Raw genomic sequence first — 18,273 nt, forward strand, 5'->3', positions numbered from 1 at the left:
GTTCATGCAGCTTATCTTATAGGCTCAGGCTACCTTCCACATCTGATACAGCCCTTGGTGGTCTTCCCATGAATCTAGCATCTCCAAAATGCTGAAATCTCTTCTGTTCCTGGGCTGTGCCTTAACCAGTATTCTTTCTTGAGGTCTAGTTAGGGACTCTGACCCAGTCACATAATGCCAAGCTTTGGCTCCCTTCTATGATTCTTTCAGTTCTGTAGTTTTTCCTCCAACTGAGTCCATTCCTTCACCAATGGCTTTTCCAGGCTTCTAACGGTGCCAAAACTCAGCTCCATAACCCCTTCATGTCTCCAAAATCAGTACCACCTGGGAAGCTACACATTACCAAATTCAGCCTGAACTTGGCTACCTCTGGACCATAACATCTAAGTTCTGACCTTGACGAAATATTTCCCAGAGGATTTCTTTCCAGTAATGGCACTCTTTTCTTAATCAAGGCCAGTTTTACACTCCCGGTGACCAAAACCATGTATTCTTAGTCTCAAATATTGAATATCCCAAATAGAGTCTCATAACAAAATGGTGCCCATTGTGGCTAATAAGAACTTTCACTTAAAACTTGACAAAAGCATAAAAAGGGGCTTTAGAAACAAAAGATCAGAGACAACTAAGGCTTCTTAATAATAGCATTTTTCTCAGTTTGGCTCTGCTTTGCTAGAGACAAGCAGAAATTTGTGTGGCTCCTTTAAGGGAGATTTCCTGACTTTGCATAAGCGGCAAAGAACTGCAAGGTTTTTAAAGAGCTCTGCTAACAACGTAATGGTGTATAAGAACTAGCAATGGCAGTGATCACATCTCCAAGTCAGAACATGCTGCTGAATGGCAGCATAGACCAAGGCAGTGAGCACAGCTCTCAGTCCTAGCCTTTGATTCCAGCATTTACGAGTCAGAGACAGGTGGATCTCTGTGAGTTTGAGGTCAGTCTGGTCTGCATAGTGAGTTCCAGAGTTACATGGAGAAAGCCTGTCTCATAAAACAAACAAATAAAAAAGAAAATGCTACTAAAAAGGACAGAAAAGTTCTAAACCAGACTACAACATGGTGTTTATTTAAATTAAGGTGTACATAATTTTCAAACGATATTACTCTTGAGTTTTGTTAATACACTGAATGTAGTGATGAAGAATACCATGATTATCATTAGATGAAAAAAGTGCATGTTCGTTTAATGTAAAGCTAGACTGAAACAAACTGATTTGTTTTTTTCAGAGTTTCTAATTATGATATCTTCTGGTATACTCACAACCTCTTCTTTGTTTTCTACATGCTGCTGCTGCTGCATGTTTCAGGGTAAGTGAAACAATTTGTACCTCCAGTGTGCAGTCTTACCTCATGTACAAGAGAAGGGAAGCATTTGTGGGAAGGGCGATTCTTTGTGTGAGCCAGCAGCCCAGGGCTTCACAAGGGATGCCCTCAGTTCAGTCAGCACCCCACCTACAAGGAGCTGATGTCTGTCTTAGAATTATATTTTAGCTTAATCACTGTCTTCTAGTCTAGATAGTTTTCAGAAGTCATAAATGGTACTAGGAAGGAGTGCAACTGGCATACCCTCACTATCTCATGTCAACTTTTTGCAGGGAAGGGAAGTTTAGATAAACAAGCCCGTTGTTCTCTCTTCAGATATCTTTATAAGTAATTGTAAAGGTATTAGGCAGTTTATATAACTTATTCAGTAATTTGTGGGTGCAGTTTTGGAGGTCATTGGTAAGGACAAGTATATTAATCAGCTTTAATCCAAATGAATTGGATAGTTTTCTTAGGTACCCCAGTTCTAAAACATAGGCAAGTAAGAAATCAGAAATATGGCCACTCATATTAATCATGAACCCTGACTAGTCATCTGGGCTCATAAGGTAGAGGCTTTGATAGATGGAACTTGGACCTGTTCCTTTCCCATGATGGATGCACATTCTGTGGTGCCTTTAACTGCAACAAAAGCAGTGACTTTGCATCACATTTTCTTCTGGGCAGAACCTGTGCTCATAGCACTGACACACCATGTTCTTTCTTTAAATGATGATTTGATAGTTCAGAACTGTGGTCACAGATGAGACATTGAATCAGCATATTCTACCCATGGTACCAGGAATTTAATTTAAATTATTCACTGCTTACAATAGGCAAAATATAAATTCGACTTGTTTCAAATGTTTTCTGATATGAAATTCTCAGTATTTTATGAAGATAATGTTTTGAAAGTTTTAAGTGGGAAACAAAGGTTGAGAAACATTCAGTAGCTTGCATAAATTTATAATATAAACTTGATTCATGCATAGGCATTTTGAAGTTTCTTTTTTACTGCAATACACACACACATACACACACACATCTACACATATATTTTTGAGGTCATATATTTATCAGAATTTGACTTTATATCATAATATTTCTTTAAAGTTTATCTGGCCTTTCTCAGGACTGTAATTTATGTCACTATCTCTCCCTTGCTTAATTCCTCATCTCCTTGCTTTCTCCCTTCTACTCTTTCTATGTGAAAAGAGGAAAATGTGATCATTTGCTAGCATAAACAATTATTTATTTTTGTTTTTATGCATTATTAAAAATATTTTGGAAAGAGAAGTCCTTTGCAATTTAAAATGGTAGCATTTTATGGATCAGGAGTTCAAAAAGTTGTTACTTTAAAGGAGGATTATATTAAGAATTTTTTAACACTTTATAAAGAAAAAGATCTGTTTAAAATTATTTCTATTTGTAGAACAAATATCATATGCCCATGACAGTTTTAGTTTACATGCATAACCAACAGTATAACTATATAGGAATTAAATAAATATCTATTTTATAACTGGATTAATAATGAGATGAAAGTAATTGTTATAATTCTGGGATATATATATATATATTTATATACATATATACACAATACAATAAGCACTGTATACTACATATATTTTTCATTGAAATTTAATTTTTAGTAGAATATTCACTGTTTCTGACATGAAGAAAGTGGCTACTAGTAAATTTTGCAACTTTTTCAAACTTTTTTTGTTTTCTTTTTAATTCATAATACACACATGTAGGCAAGTTATTTTAAATTATCTTTCATGACATTTCTAGGAATTCAAACAAATTTTTACTCTTAAAACCCCTATATAATATCATCCTCCAGTCTTTTGCTAATAGGAAGAACATAGAGTTGTTCGAAGCAAGATTCATGCATGCATGTTAAAAATTTCTATTTAATAGTATACTGTAGGCTTGATGAGAACAATCTCTATTTGCTGGGAACCCACACTTTGCCTATCAATGTACTGAATACTTAAAATAAAGGGGAGAAATCTACTGGAGGATCTTAGTCTCCCAGGAGATAATTGATTTGAGAGTTAAAAAAAATAAACAATGAAGAGCTGCAGGCTGTATCTTGAAACTACAAACATAATTTATTTACAGAAATACTAGCAATTCAGGGAATAGATGGATCCATGTTGACCAGAAATTTTATGCAAGATTTGGCTTCAAAGATGAGGTGATTTAATTTTTTTTTTTTTTTTTGGCTGCCTTTTCTGCATACATAGATTTTACAGGAAAAGGGTTGATTACTTCATGTGATTTTTTGTAAGCTTTTGTTTAACAATAGAATTTTTAAATACATTTTGAACTAGCTCTTTTTTTCTTAATGCCAAACAGATTTCTTCTTTAACATTTTATTTCCCATTTAAATGACTGCTAGTAATTGTTTATATTTATGATAATAATGTGTATATTCTTGGTTGATCAAGTCAGGTTTTCCCGTGTCTATCATATATTACCCTCAAATGTACTTCTGGCTCCTGAATCTCTGTGTCTCTAAGGAGTAAATGCCTAGTTCTGAAAATGCCCATTTTGATGTGACAAAGCTCGCATTCCCACACAGTTTCTTCGTTTTAGATCATAAATTCATTTCTCTATAATTTTAACCAGGGATTTAGAGTTCTATACACATCATCATTCTTAACTTTTCTTGTTGGACATGGTATTAGTTTATATTGACTGAATGGTAATCTTTTAATTGTGTGTGTGTGTGTGTGTGTGTGTGTGTGTGTGTGTGCGCGCGCGCATGCACATGTGCCTAGGCATGTGCGAGCGTGCGTGTGGGTGTGGTACTGTGGATTAATCCCAGAACTTCAAGCATTTGCCATGCTAGGTGATTCCTCTGCCACTGAGCTACATCCCCATCCCACTAATATTTACTTTATTAAGTTTTGCCAAAAACCTGCTGTTGTTTGCTCTTCCTTTCACTGCTTGTCAGTGAAAACAGTGGCATAACCCAGGGTCAGTGTAGTGGCACAGAAGGTAAAGGCACTTGTTGCCAATTCTGACAGGCTGAGTTTGATCTCCAGAACCCACATTGTGTGAAAAAAAATACTGACTCCAGTTGTCTTCCAACTTCTTCATGATACATGTGTGTGCATGCATTTGTCTAAGTACACATGTGCACACATGTATATGCATGCACACACACACAAGAAAATGAAATCTAAAAGAAAAATACAGGACTCAGGAATTAGAATATAGCAAAATAAGAAACGACGAGATTCCATTGTAAAGAATCTTGAGCGAAGTTTGCTGTGATCTTTTTATGTGGTTACAGAGAGATTGAAAAGCAAACAGCTTTAGAGCTTAATGGGTATGGAAAAATTGTTTTCATAGATGCAACAAGCTTTTGATGCTTCTTATTTTCATTTAATATTTCTCCATGAACCGTGGCATCTGTTTTATCTAATCTTATCCAGATCAAATATGATCCCTGTGTTTTTCTTTTATGCTTGAAGATGTATTGCAAGGAAGCTATTTTTATAGCATTTATTCAAGTGAAAATTTGTAAGTGGCTGTATGAATACCCAAGAGGAATGAAGTTTGTCCAGTTCAAATAACAGCAAGAAGCTTGCACACTTTTCTCCACTGCTTAGACATTGCATTTGTTTGTAGAATGAAATGCTTCCCCCTACTTCTTAGTAGAGAATTTATTTAAAATTTGAGATATTCTGAAATGGATTACACACTGACTCAGTGTCTTCCATCTCCCTGTTTTTAACCAATTTAACATAGTGGGCTGTTGAAGTATCAAACCAATTTAGACACCCATCCTCCTGGCTGCGTCAGTCTTAACGGGACCCAGGATCAGGATATTTCCTCACCAGAATACATCTCAGAACATTTTCATGGACCTTTGCATGAAGGACTTTCAAAACTAGAAGATCATAACCAGAAAACACTTGTGAAGGTTTGCCTGGAAGAGCCCAAGTTCCAAGCTCATTTTCCACAGGTCAGACTAATTAGTGTCTAAGATCTGCCAAGTCTGTGGCATTGTACCGTGTCTCTGAACCTGTGTTTTTAGTTACCGTGGGATACTGCAGGACATTTAGATAGCAAATAGATTTTTGTTTTTGTTTTTGGGTTTTTTTTTTTTTGTGACATGTATCTAATAATACTAAAAGGCAAAAGGCATTAAATTAGAATATGGAAAAATGTCTTGCTACACAATTTTACTGAGGTCATTCTAGAATTTGCTTGCAAAGACTACGTAAGTATATTCTGAAGCTATTAAGACATGCAGACTAAATAAGAAAAACTGTAAAACAAAACAAAAACAGCTATGTTGTTACAATATAGCTTTTCACAATAATATTAAAAATAATAAATATTGACGTTATTTTGTTGAAAGCTTACTATGATCTAGGTACTGTGCTGAATTGTTCTATAGCCATGATTTCTTTTAAAGTTTGAAGCAATTATCTGTTAAAGAAATTGAACTTAAACATGTATCCTGACTAAAGCTTGTAAACAAGTGGTGGGTGATGTAGTGTGTAAGTATAGGTATTGAACTCAAGTACTGCTCTTAAAAAGTTCTCCAGGGATTACACAAATACTCCAGGAACTTCTACCCCTCACACCCACAAACACACACCTCATGTCTATCCTTGTGACTGAGGGAACTGCCATCATTTAAGTGAGGCCCACTGTTCTGCTCATGAAACGGAGTAAGTGATAGACCTAGGAAATTCTGCTTTAAAGAGAGAAGATCGAGAAGTAACAAAGCTAGAATGAATTTCTAGGTAACTTTGGAGTCAGCTGGCCAGTTTTCTGACTATTAAACATGATGTTTCATTTTGCTGATGTGGGGGTTAATCATCAAGGAGTGACTGGCTCAAAATTGCAAATTTATTGTATTGCTTACTCTTCAGAGTGTCACATTCACTGTCACAACTCACAGAGCAGTAGCAAACTGTCTTCAGAATGAGCAATGTCTGGAACAACTGTGTAAATAAGGTTTCTGTAAAGGGCCATTAAAATAAAACTGAAGGTCCATGGAATAAGATACCTATAAAGCTATAATCCAGAGGCGGAGGCAGGTAGTAAGATAGCAAGTTCAAAAGCATCTTGTAGTTACACAGTGAAGCTCAGATAAACAAAACAGACATCTCTTGTTAAGGTCTAAAGCTTTAAAGAGATGAGTGGCTATATTGTGCAGTTATAGGGAAAGATTGTTCTCATAGACATCTGCATTTCTCCATTCAAAACTGCCAGTTTTATATAAATGTAATTTTACCATATTATATCATGTAAAAGGTGTAATAGGAACTTGCTCAATGCATCCTACTTTCAAAACTCTCAATGTACTTACGTTTAGCATTGTGTATGTAAATCATATGTTCTTCTATATACCTTTGTTATATTCATTAAATATCTGTGACAGTGTTTTTTGTCTTTTGTTTTGCATCTAAACTTTATTTCTGCAGCAGATTTAAATTTAAATAAAAGATTGATTATACCTAATTATATTTTGAGATCTGGTAATGATATGATTGCAAACTGCTTAGGTTGTTTTGTTTTTGTTGCTTTTACTAAACATTGGACTGGTTTTATTTTCTAAATAATACTCAGATAAATATGATGCTTTACCTTATCTTTTGTTTGAATGAATTGCTGAGAGCATCAGCTATATTACTCATTCTTACCAATTTCTTGCTGTTTAAAATATAAATTGAAATATCATTACTCAGTTGTTTATACAGTCATGCATATCTTGACGCATACTTATGAAAATTTTGCCTTAGACCTGGATTTGGATTTCTGGACCTTTGTGCTTATACTGTGCTGAGAGACTTTACCGCTGCATCCGGAGCAACAAACCTGTCACCATCATCTCAGTAATCAATCATCCCTCAGATGTCATGGAACTCCGAATGGTCAAAGAAAACTTTAAAGCAAGACCTGGCCAGGTGAGCCAGTGGTTAGTGGCTTTGCAGATATCCTTTATCTTTAGGTAACTTTTGAAAATTAGTACACAGATTTATTGAAATAGTTGCATTTCTCTTTGATCATTTAAAACATTATCTGTTTGTTGCTTTTTTAGTATATTATTCTACATTGTCCCAGTGTATCAGCATTAGAAAACCACCCATTTACTCTCACAATGGTAAGACATGTATTTCTTGAATTTTAAAAAATTTATATCGCAGAGCATCTTTGCATATATGTGAATGTGTACACATGGGAGTATGTATTTTTTATCTGTACATGCATGTCTGTGTACACACATGTGTCTATATATGTGTATACATGTCTGAATATGTGTGTGTATGTGCGTAGCATGTGTGTATGGGTTTCATTCTACAGCTTATTGGAGGATCATAGTTCTCTTCATGTCTTAGTAAGCTTTTATCTCCCTTCCCCAAAGAACTGTAGTTTTCTCTTCAGAAACTTTGTGACTGTTTGTTCTCCATTATTTTCCAATTACTTACTATTCACTGCATAATGTGCTTATGTAAAATTTGTTAACGCTCATTGCTTTAAAGCACAGAAAACTCTTAATTTCATTTTTCTATGTATGAATTATGGGCTCAGAATGTTAATAGCTTCTTTCATATGCATGAAACCATTGCAGATTCCCTCCCTAGAACCTTGTTCACTGCATATGCTTATACATGCTAATAGTTTCAGTAATTGCACATGCCTGTAAGGTCGCCCATAGCAACAGGGTGATTTTAAGGACAATAAAAATGGCATGGGATTCCATCTCAAAAAATATTTTATGATATTCCATGTATGTGTTATGCTTGGAAATCAGATGCATCCAGTTTTCTTTAGAGAGCTGGGATAAAGGAGGGTGACGTGGAAACATTAAACATATAGGCATTGGTAAGAAAAGTTGAACTACAGTAACTGAGAGGTGAAATGCTGGGAAATGCACACATGAGGAAGACAAACTTATAGATGTCTCATAATGCTATTATTAATTATTTTTTAACATGCATTATTATAATCATGTAACAGTTTAACCTTATATATGTTAAAAATCTGTATCATATACATATAAGCAATTACAAAGACAGAAAAATATATATGTATTATATTTCCATTTGGCCATGTGCATCTGCAGTGTCCTTGCCTGTTAATCCTCAGTCCTCCTTCTTAAACTTTCTCAGGCGACATGATTTATATTCTCTGTAAAGTCTTAGATCCACAAGTGAGAGAAAGAACCAATATACCTTTCTTATGCATCTGAGTTACTTTACTGGATCTGCTGAGCTGCAGTTGCTGTTCTCTCTGTGGAGTGTAGGTGGGGCTCAAGCTTATGATCTCACTCTGTTCCCTGAGTATGAGGTGTACAGGCCTGAATCAACTTATGCAATTTAAATTTTACAAAGTTCATAAATATCACATAAAATAGAAGGATTTCTAATTTCTCATTTCTACATCATGTTCTCCATTATGTGACATAAATAATTCAAGATATTTTGTCATCTACTGCTGTCATTTCACTAAATACTATACCCGGGATATTTTTTCATTCTACTACTGTGTTTGTATATGTCTCATTCTTTTCAGTGGCTACATGGTTAGAAAACACAGTTTGCTTAATATTCCCTTTAATGACTACTGTTTAGTTTTTATTCAAGTTTATGATAAATATAAGAATAAAGACTACATACTAGATGCATACAAAAAGTGAATTAAAAAATGTCAGGGAAGTAGAAAAAAAAAGAAAAAAAAAGAAAGAAAAGAAAAAATGTTTATGCTTGGGGTTGAGGTTTTGGAAGTGTCTTAGATTACATGTATTGGATTGAAAATCCACAACCTATGGGTGTGTTAATTTACCCTCTGGCACATTTGGCTCTCAGTATTCTATTGCGATTCAATCAGTTTCAGATAATAGATTCGTGTGGTTGAATTGTGAGAACCTCACAAAGAGTAGTGGTGGAAGGACAGAAAGGATCATCCTGTGCATATTACCATTGTGAGTTTCATTTCCACTTTGAATTTATTTGATAGCCTGTTGACAGATAATTGAGAAAAGGTGTTTATACTTAAAGAATAGAAGAAACAAAAAGCATGTGCATGTGTCAAATTGTTAGACTAAAACCAGGGGCCAAAAGGGTTTTCTAAAGAAGACAATGATGCTTTTGCTTTACTCATTTTGAATTTATATTTTGTCTATATGGATGAAACTTGTTTCATAATCATCAGATGAAAGTAATTTGTCATGTACTGAGATTATTAGTGATGTTTATGTCTATCAGGAAAGATGGCAGTACTAGCCGAGTACAGAATTGGAGTCATATTTATGTTCTCTGGAATGATGGGGATGATGGGGAGTTATTCTGAATACTCTTTTGTCTGCTGCTATGTGGACATTGACTTGTATGAAAGGGGAAGAATTTGTCATGAGGAATAGATAAAATACAGACACCCATATGGAGTATAAAGCTGGACTTCTGGAGTCCTTGGAACACAGTTCTTATCAGAAACCAGAAATATATCTGATGAACAAATATTTGCTGTAAAATTGCATCGAAATCATGTTTGCTTTTGACAGTTTTAAGACATTTTCATTTCTCATTGCATTCATCCATTCACAAAGCTTATCAGAAAAGCAAGTAAAAGTTTAAATGGGAGAAAATATACAAGTAATTGTAGGCGGTTTAAGGGATCAGGTCATTAGAAATTTCCTTCAGAAATTTTTTCTTTCTGTTTGAGAGTTTACTTTTAAAATTGTTTCATTGACATAATATTAAACAGAGAACATGGGATGTGAGAAAGAAAGGGTGTTTATTGAATGCCAACTACAGTGTGAGGAGTGTTTGTCCATAAAAATATTTTTCCAGCATATTCTAAGTGGAGAAAATATCATAACATACCACTACCCATTGACTAGCTTCAACAAAACCATAAAAGGCACCTCACCTTTTAGAATTTATATTTTTAGCAAAAAGCTTTTATGTTTTCACTAAAATGACAAAACAAGAGTTTTTACCTGACAAAGAATGGAGGCTTCTAGATAAAATATCTCACATCTCTAAGGCTCCTTTCTCAAACTAAAATGAGAAACATACAAGAAAGTGGTGTGCAATAACCTAGGGGGCTTTAAGCTTGCACTTGACCTTGAGTGAGCTATATTTTGAAGTACAATTCAGATCAACACACTCATAAATGAGTTAACTCAGTATGATTGCTAGGTTCTTATTAAGTATAATAAAAATGTATTTTTGAAGCTGTTGCTTCTATTTGTTTATTTATTTCAACATCCTGACTTCAGTTTCCTCTCCCTTATCTCCTCCCAGTCCTTTCCACCAACTCCCCATATCCATATCCACTCCTCTTCAGATTCTCTTCAGAAAAGGACAGGCTTCCCATGGATATCCACCAGCTATGTCATATCAAGTTGCAGTGAGAATAGGCACCTCCTTTCATATTAAGGCTGGATGAGGCAAACTGGTTGTGTGTGTGTGTGTGTGTGTGTGTGTGTGTGTGTGATCATTATGTGGATGGTCTGTGGAGGTGACTGCAGAGACCAGAGATGTCAAATCTACTGAACCTGACATTAGAAGTGATTTTGAGCCACCTGACTGGTGTTGGGAACTGAGCACTAGTCTTCTGCCAAAACATCAAGTACTCTCAAATAGCCATCTTTTTAGCAAAGCAACCTGTTCTGGAGAGCTTAGTCCCTTGAACCATTCAGACAAGAAAGAAGAAAAAATAGCTGGAAGCACAACACACAATCCAACAATGTATTGAATCATACTTAAAACTAATTCAACTTCTCTATTCTATCACCATGAACCATAAAGGAAAAGAAAAAAAAAATCACAAGCATTATGCTCAACATGCTATGAAATTCAAAGAACTTAGGGTGAGTGTAGAAGTATCAGAAGGGGTTTGGATAGAAGAAAATGTGGCAGAAACAAGATTAAATAAAATAAAGGAAATAGAATTTTGGGAAGAATATAAGGAAAGAGGGGACAAAGATAAAAAATAGTGAAATAATGAAAGCTTTCATAAATGTAATTAGATAAAGGCAAATAAAAAAATAATAAAGCACAAAAATGAAGACCGAAAGACATGTTGCTTGAGGATAGTTTGTTGGGAATTGTGCTCCAGGCAGCTTAAGGGACAAGGCAGTCAGAACTCACCAATGTGGTAGAGTAATAGATCTCATAATGACTAGTTGGAGTTCAATAGATGAAGTATTATTTCACAGTTGTCCAGTCTTGAAGTAAGGACCCAAAATTGTTTTATCTCCTGGTTGACCTGTCACTGAATATGACATGTCTCCATACAAGGAATTTGGACATGGATGACTTAGAAACTTTTCAGGTAAATATCAGTTTCTGTGAGAAGTCCTAATAGAGAGCCATCTCCACATCTGGGAGTGTTACTGAGTGCTTAGATTGTGAAAGTTGAGAAGGACTAAAAGGATCTGGCCAGCATAAAATGTCAATCACAAATTTCATCTCAAAACTATATTCTTTTGCAAAGTAATTCCCCCTTGAGAATATGAAATTAAACATATACATCTCCTTTATTAATATGTTTAAGCTTCAACATATGCTGTGCAAGTTACATTTGAAGGGCCACAAATTAAATTGTGGAAGGAACCAGTCATTGTAGAATACAATTATATATGATAACAAATGCTATAACCAGAACTCATTTCATGATTTTTTTTCCCCTTTAGACCTTTGTTGACTTAACATCTATACAGAATTTTATACTTTGTCCTGAGCTATTTACTCAGTGAATCTTGGCAAGTGTTCCCCAGCTGTGTTCTGTAATGATCAAATGGTTAGATTTTTTTTTGTGTGTGCCCTAAAACTCATATTACCATTAGAAATGAGTTTTAAAAAGTCAAGACTTAAGAAAGCAGGAGGTATTGTATTGACTACAAAATGAAGCATCTCTTCATTTTTAGCAGTGGTAGATGTTATGTCCCTTGATTTTATTTTTTTATTAATTCTTAATTATAGAAGTAATCCACAATCTCCTTTTTCATTATTAACTCATCCATGTATATGTGACTACCTCCAAGTCCTTTCAGTATTATTTTTGTTCAGAAATAAACATGCTTTTCTGACGTCTAATTTATGTTGTATGATTCATTGTTTTTAAACTTGATTAACCCGATTTTACATTTGTTTCCATGAGTCAGAATCTAGCAGCAGAACTGTTTTGTCTGCACTTTCAAATAGCATGCCTGTTTTTCCATCATTTTTATGTTTCATGTTGTTCATCTCATAGCTTGTCTGGGAACTTTTTAATTTAAAGAAAACAAGGTAATTTTTTTAAAATTATTTCATTCTATTACATTAAAATAATTGGTTAAGTCTGTCATCTACCTTGCTAGTGTTAACCTTATCTAGTTAGCTCTTTAGACTTGCCTTTTGCTTTAGACATTTTGATGGAGGAGAAGGTAGATTGCCAGGAACAATGTGTCATTATGTATTCCAGGCACAGGGGTGAAAACCACAGACGGGTTATTATCCAAGGAACCTAACAAACTGTTTGAGATTTTTGAGAATTAAATATCCCCTAACTCCTGTACCTTGGCTGTCTTCCAGGAGAAAAGAAATGTTTTCAGAGGCTAATGATAGCCTATGTGATAAATGTGAGCTAAATAATCTACTATTTTCAGAACAAATAGACTGGCTAAGATTAATTTGATTTATGCAGTCAATAGTTTCTTCTCTGTTCGTTTTCTTGCTATTGTTATTTTGTTCTGGTGGGTTCTTTGTTTGTTTGTTTTTGGTTTTGTTTCCATACAGAACTTCGATCTGTAGATAGATACTCTATTCTTTTTTTTTTTTTTTTTTTTTTTCAGTAGTTGAGACCATTTATTTCTCATTCCAAGGATCCAGGTCCAATTCCCAGTATACACATGGTGAGGCACAATCATCCATAATTCAAGTTCCAGGGAATTCAATGTTCTCTTTTGATCTCCAAGGGCACCTGGCAGGCATGTGTGATGCATATACATACATGCAAGGAAAACCCATACATATAAAATAAAATAAATATTTTTAGATAAATATAGAACATTTAGCTAAGTTTTTTAAATTTCTTTTAATTTATTTTATATAACAAAGTCCATTTAAATGAAAACAAACATTTATAGTCAATATTTGGGAATTTGGGCGTTGTTCTTTCCAAACTACTTCCTGCTGGTAAGGGGCGCTGTCATGGGGGATTCGAAGAAGATTCAGAAATCCTGGCTGTAGACTGTAGGCTGCTTTGTCCAGCTGTTTTGAATGTAGGATCACCTGGTACTCTTTCAGGCGGCTGGCGTGATCAAACCACATTAGTCTGGTTGGAATCCACATCTTTTCATTTTCTGTGGAAACAAAAACAGAAATCCTTTTCCCCAGTAACTTGTCCTTCAACTTAATTTTGGAGTCATGCCATTTTTTTTAAAATTTAATTTATTATTTTACATGTCGATCCCAGTTCCCTCTCTCTCCCTCCCTCCCTCCTTCGCTCCCTTTTACCCTCTCTGCCCTCTCACATGCACTCTAACCACCCTCCCCTCCCATCCCCCCACCCCAATTCCATATGTAGGGGAATGCTATCCAGTTGGGGTGATGTAGATCTGACAGGTCATGTGAAGTAGGGACTAGGGCTTCTCTCCTGTCTCTAGATTAAGGCAGTTATCCCTCCATGGGGGATGTGTTCACAAAGTCCTTTTGTGCATCAGGGATACATCTTGGCTCCACTGTCTGAGGCCCCATAGACTGCTCAGTCCTTCTGGCTGAGACCCATATTCAGGGGGGCTTGAGTCAATCCCATGCTGGCTTCCCAGCTATCAGTCTAGTGGCCTTTAGTTCCTCCTTGTTCAGGAAAGCTGTCTGAATGTGTTTCTACCTCCTGGTCTTGTCCTCTCCATCTGCATCTGAGTTCTACTTCGACTCAGTGTTTGTGTATGGGTGCTTGATCCTGTTTCCAACAGGCATTAGTTGAGGGCTCCATGGATAAGTTAGTTGTTGATCTCACTCTCTGGGAAGAGCATTTATGATAGCCTTTCCACGGAAGCTCAAATTGTTAGTTGGCAGCAGTCTTATAGTTCTCTAGACCTTTCTTGGTGTTCAATTTTACCTTCAAACCAATATTGGCTCCCTCTTTTATGTTCTCTCTCTCTGTCTCTGTCTCTGTCTCTCTCTTTCCTATCTTCTATTCCTAACCAGGCTCAATCTTCCTGGTCGCACATGTTTTCCTTTCCTCCCACTCATTTTCTCCTACTTCTCTCTCCATTTTCTGCCCCCCCCCCACTTCCCCTGAGCTCTGGGGGACTTGTCCCTTTCCAGTTCTGTGAGGGACTTTATATGAATCTCTTAGAATACACCTTGTATCCTAGTTCCTCTGGTAGTGTGAATTATAGGCTGGTGATCCTTTGATCTAGGTCTAAAATCCATATATGAGTGAGTACATACTATGTTCCTCTTTTTGTGACTGGGTTACCTCATTCAGGATGGTTTCTTTAAGTGCCATCCACTTGCCTGCGAATTTCAAGATACCATTATATTTTTGTGCAGAGTAGTATTCCATTGTGTAGATGTGCCACATCTTCATTAACGATTTTTCAATTGAGAGGCATCTAGGTTGCTTCCAGGTTCTTGCTATTACAAATAGTGCTGCTATGAACATAGTTGAACAGATGTCTTTGTTGCATGGATGTGAATCCTTTGGGTATATGCCTAAGAGGGGGATTGTTGGGTCCTGTGGTAAACTAATTCCCATTTTCCTGAGGAACCACCATACTGATCTCCACAATGGCTGTATGAGTTTGCACTCCCACCAGCAGTGGAGGAGTGTTCCCCTTTCTCCACATCCTCTCCAACATGAGTCATCACTGGTGTTTCTAAATTTAGCCATTCTGGCAGGAGTAAGATGGTATCTCAAAGTTGTTTTGATTTGCATTTCCCTGATAGCTAAGGATGTGGAGCATTTTCTTAAGTGTCTTTCAACCTTTTTGATTTCCTCTATTGAGAATTCTTCAGTTTTGTACCCCATTTTTTAATAGGGTTATTTGGTGTTTTGTTGACTAGTTTCTTGGGTTCTTTGTATATTTTGGAGATCAGCCCTTTGTCAGATAAGATTGGTGAAAATCTTTTCCCAGTCTGTGGGCTGCCCTTTGGTCTTGTTCACTGTGTCCTTTGCCTTACAGAAGCTTCTAAGTTTGAAGAGTTCCCATTTATTTATTGTTTCTCTCAGTGTCTGTGCCCCTGGAGTTATGTTCATGAAGTGGTCTCCTATACCGCTTGTTCAAGGGTACCTCCTACTTTCTCTTCTAAGAGGTTCAATGTGGCTGGATTGATGTTGAGGTCTTTGATCCATTTGGACTTGAGTTTTGTGCATGGCGACAGACATGGGTCTATCTTCAGTCTTCTACACACCCTCATCCAATTGTGCCAGCACCATTTGTTGAAGATGCTGTCCTTGCCCCATTGTATAATTTTAGCTGTTTTGTCGAAAATCAGGTGTTCATAGGTGCGTGGGTTAATATCAGGATTTTCAATTCGATTCCATTGGTCTACCAGTCTATTTTTATGCCAATACCAGGCTGTTTTCAGAACTATAGCTCTGTAGTAGAGCTTAAAGTCATGAATGGTGATGCCTCCTGAAGTTCTTTTATTGTATAGGGTTGTTTTGGCTATCCTTTGACTTTTGTTTTTCCATATCAAAGTGATCCATCATATAAACAAACAGAAAAAGAAAAACTATATGATTATCTCCCTAGATGCGGAAAAAACCTGCAACAAAATTCAACACCCTTTCATGATAAAGGTCTTGGAGAGGTCAGGGATAACAGGAACATACCTAAACATAATAAGAGCAATATACAGCAAACCAACTGCCAACATCAAACTGAATGGAGAGAAACTTAAGCCAATTCCTCTAAAATCAGGAACAAGACAAGGCTGCCCTCTCTCTCCATATCTCTTCAATATCGTACTAGAAGTTCTAGCTAATGCTATAAGACAACTAAAGGAGATCAAGAGGATCCAAATTGGAGAGGAAGAAGTCAAACTGTCCCTATTTGCAGATGATATGATAATTTACATAAGCGACCCAATAAACTCTACCAGGGAACTCATACAGCTGATAAACACCTTCAGCAAACTAGCAGAATACAAGATAAACTCAAAAAAATCAGTAGCCCTACTTTTTTCAGACGACAAAGAGACAGAGTAAGAAACCAGAGAAACATCACCCTTTACAATAGCCACAAGCAACGTAAAGTATCTTGGTGTACCGCTTACCAAACATGTAAAAGGCCTATATAATAAGAACTTTTTGGCTCTAAAGAGAGAAATTAAAGAAGATACCAGAAAATGGAAATATCTCCCATGCTCTTGGATAGGTAGGATAAACATAGTAAAAATGGCAATCTTGCCAAAAGCAATCTACAGATTCAATGCAATCCCCATTAAAATCCCCCCACAATTCTTCACCGACCTTGAAAGGAGATACTCTATTCTTGACTCTACTCAAGTGCCTAGTGCTCCATTCTTCCTCAGCTCATCAGATTTTCCTCTCTTTCTCTGCTACTTAACCTCAGAGTTGTCCACAGCGCACTCCCTGAAGATAATGCCAAGATGCACAATGCCCTCTTACTGTTAAATACAATGATCATTTATTTCCCAGTGCTTACTGGTCGTCAGAGTTCAGCACCTTTTCATGATGCTGATAATTTTATTGAAACACTTTTAAAAGTTTTAATTTTGTTTCCAGGACATCAATAGATCTGGCTTCCCTCCTCATTCTTTGACTACTTTGATTTAGTCTTGGTTATTTTATTCTCCTTGTTATTCCCATGAGCTCTAAATATCAAGACACACTATTGTTGATTCCCAGAATATCTACTACTTTACAACTACATATATTTCTCCTGTGTTTCTAGATCTGAAATTCTGCTTCACATCACTCAGTGTTTCCCAGATATTTAAGGCATTGCCCTTTACTTTGATGGGTAAAGAATCCACTGGAGTGTCCGAATAGAGAAATGATGTGTCATGACTTACTTTTTTCTTATTAATTAAATTTAGTCATTTATTTTATATCCTGAACTCCATCCCCCTCCCTCTTTTCCTCCCATTCTCTCCCCACTCTGCCCTCTACCATTCTTCTTCACAGTCCATTCTTCCTTTGTTTGTGTTCAGGAAGTTGTAGGTCTTGCATGGGTATATGGTTTACTTTTGAGCATGCTCTGTTCGCTACATTAAGAGTAGGTGAAGGAGGAGCAAGAGTAGAAACAGGAAGAGTAGTTATGATTCTGCTTCAGTCACCAAGAGGAGGGATAGTGATGGCTTTGACCATGGTGATGACATTGGACATTGTGAGAGGCCAGATTCTGAATCCATTTTGAAGTCTGAATTATCAGGGCTTGTTTTTGCCTAGAAACTAGATTTAAAATATGAAGAAATCAAGCTTCTTACCTAAGTCTCCGCTTAAACAATTAGAGTTCTATTAACTAAAATAGACGAGCTTGGACTTGAGTCCAGGTTATGATGGAAATGAAAAAACTCAGCTTCAATCATGATATTTGGACATTACATTCAGTATGCTTGCATTACTTATTCAATAAATGAATGGCACCTCACTCTTTGCTTTCAATTGGCCATTAGTACCAGACCCAGAGCCTTGTGTGTTTTGCCTCTGCTTGCAGTAGGGCTTGTGCAATGATACTTGTCTTAATGTTTTTCCTCTGGGTTAGGCAAATATTGGAAGAGATAAGCTTATAAAAATTATAGATAGGAACTTTTAAACATCTTTGAACAAAACTCTTGCCTCCTGCCTCTGAAAGCTAAGATTCTCCCATATTTTTTAAAATTAATTTTTGTTAATTATTTTTTCCCTATTCCCTCCTCTTCTCAAAAATCTCCCTTCTCCCCCAACCCATTCATTCCTCTTTTCTCTTTGGACAAAGTAGGGCTGCAATTTGTATCATCCAGCCATGGCACATCATTTTACAGTAAGACTAGA

At 36.2% G+C, this 18,273-nt stretch overlaps 1 protein-coding gene across 3 annotated transcripts in view; it reads left to right on the forward strand.

Moving 5' to 3' along the window:
• Nox4 (NADPH oxidase 4) overlaps positions 1–18,273 on the forward strand; it is a 123,094-nt gene that overhangs the window by 41,677 nt on the left and 63,144 nt on the right. For 2 of the 3 annotated variants that reach the window (XM_051191579.1, XM_051191596.1), the window contains 4 exons: positions 1,228–1,308; positions 5,068–5,284; positions 7,077–7,241; positions 7,376–7,438. In XM_051191579.1, coding sequence (XP_051047536.1) covers positions 1,228–1,308; positions 5,068–5,284; positions 7,077–7,241; positions 7,376–7,438 — 526 coding nt within the window. The remainder of the gene's footprint in view (positions 1–1,227; positions 1,309–5,067; positions 5,285–7,076; positions 7,242–7,375; positions 7,439–18,273) is intronic. The other variant, XM_051191586.1, reaches the window with a different exon arrangement.

Source organism: Phodopus roborovskii, unplaced genomic scaffold (assembly GCF_943737965.1).
Source record: "Phodopus roborovskii unplaced genomic scaffold, PHOROB, whole genome shotgun sequence".
Classification (NCBI taxonomy): Eukaryota; Metazoa; Chordata; class Mammalia; order Rodentia; family Cricetidae; genus Phodopus; species Phodopus roborovskii.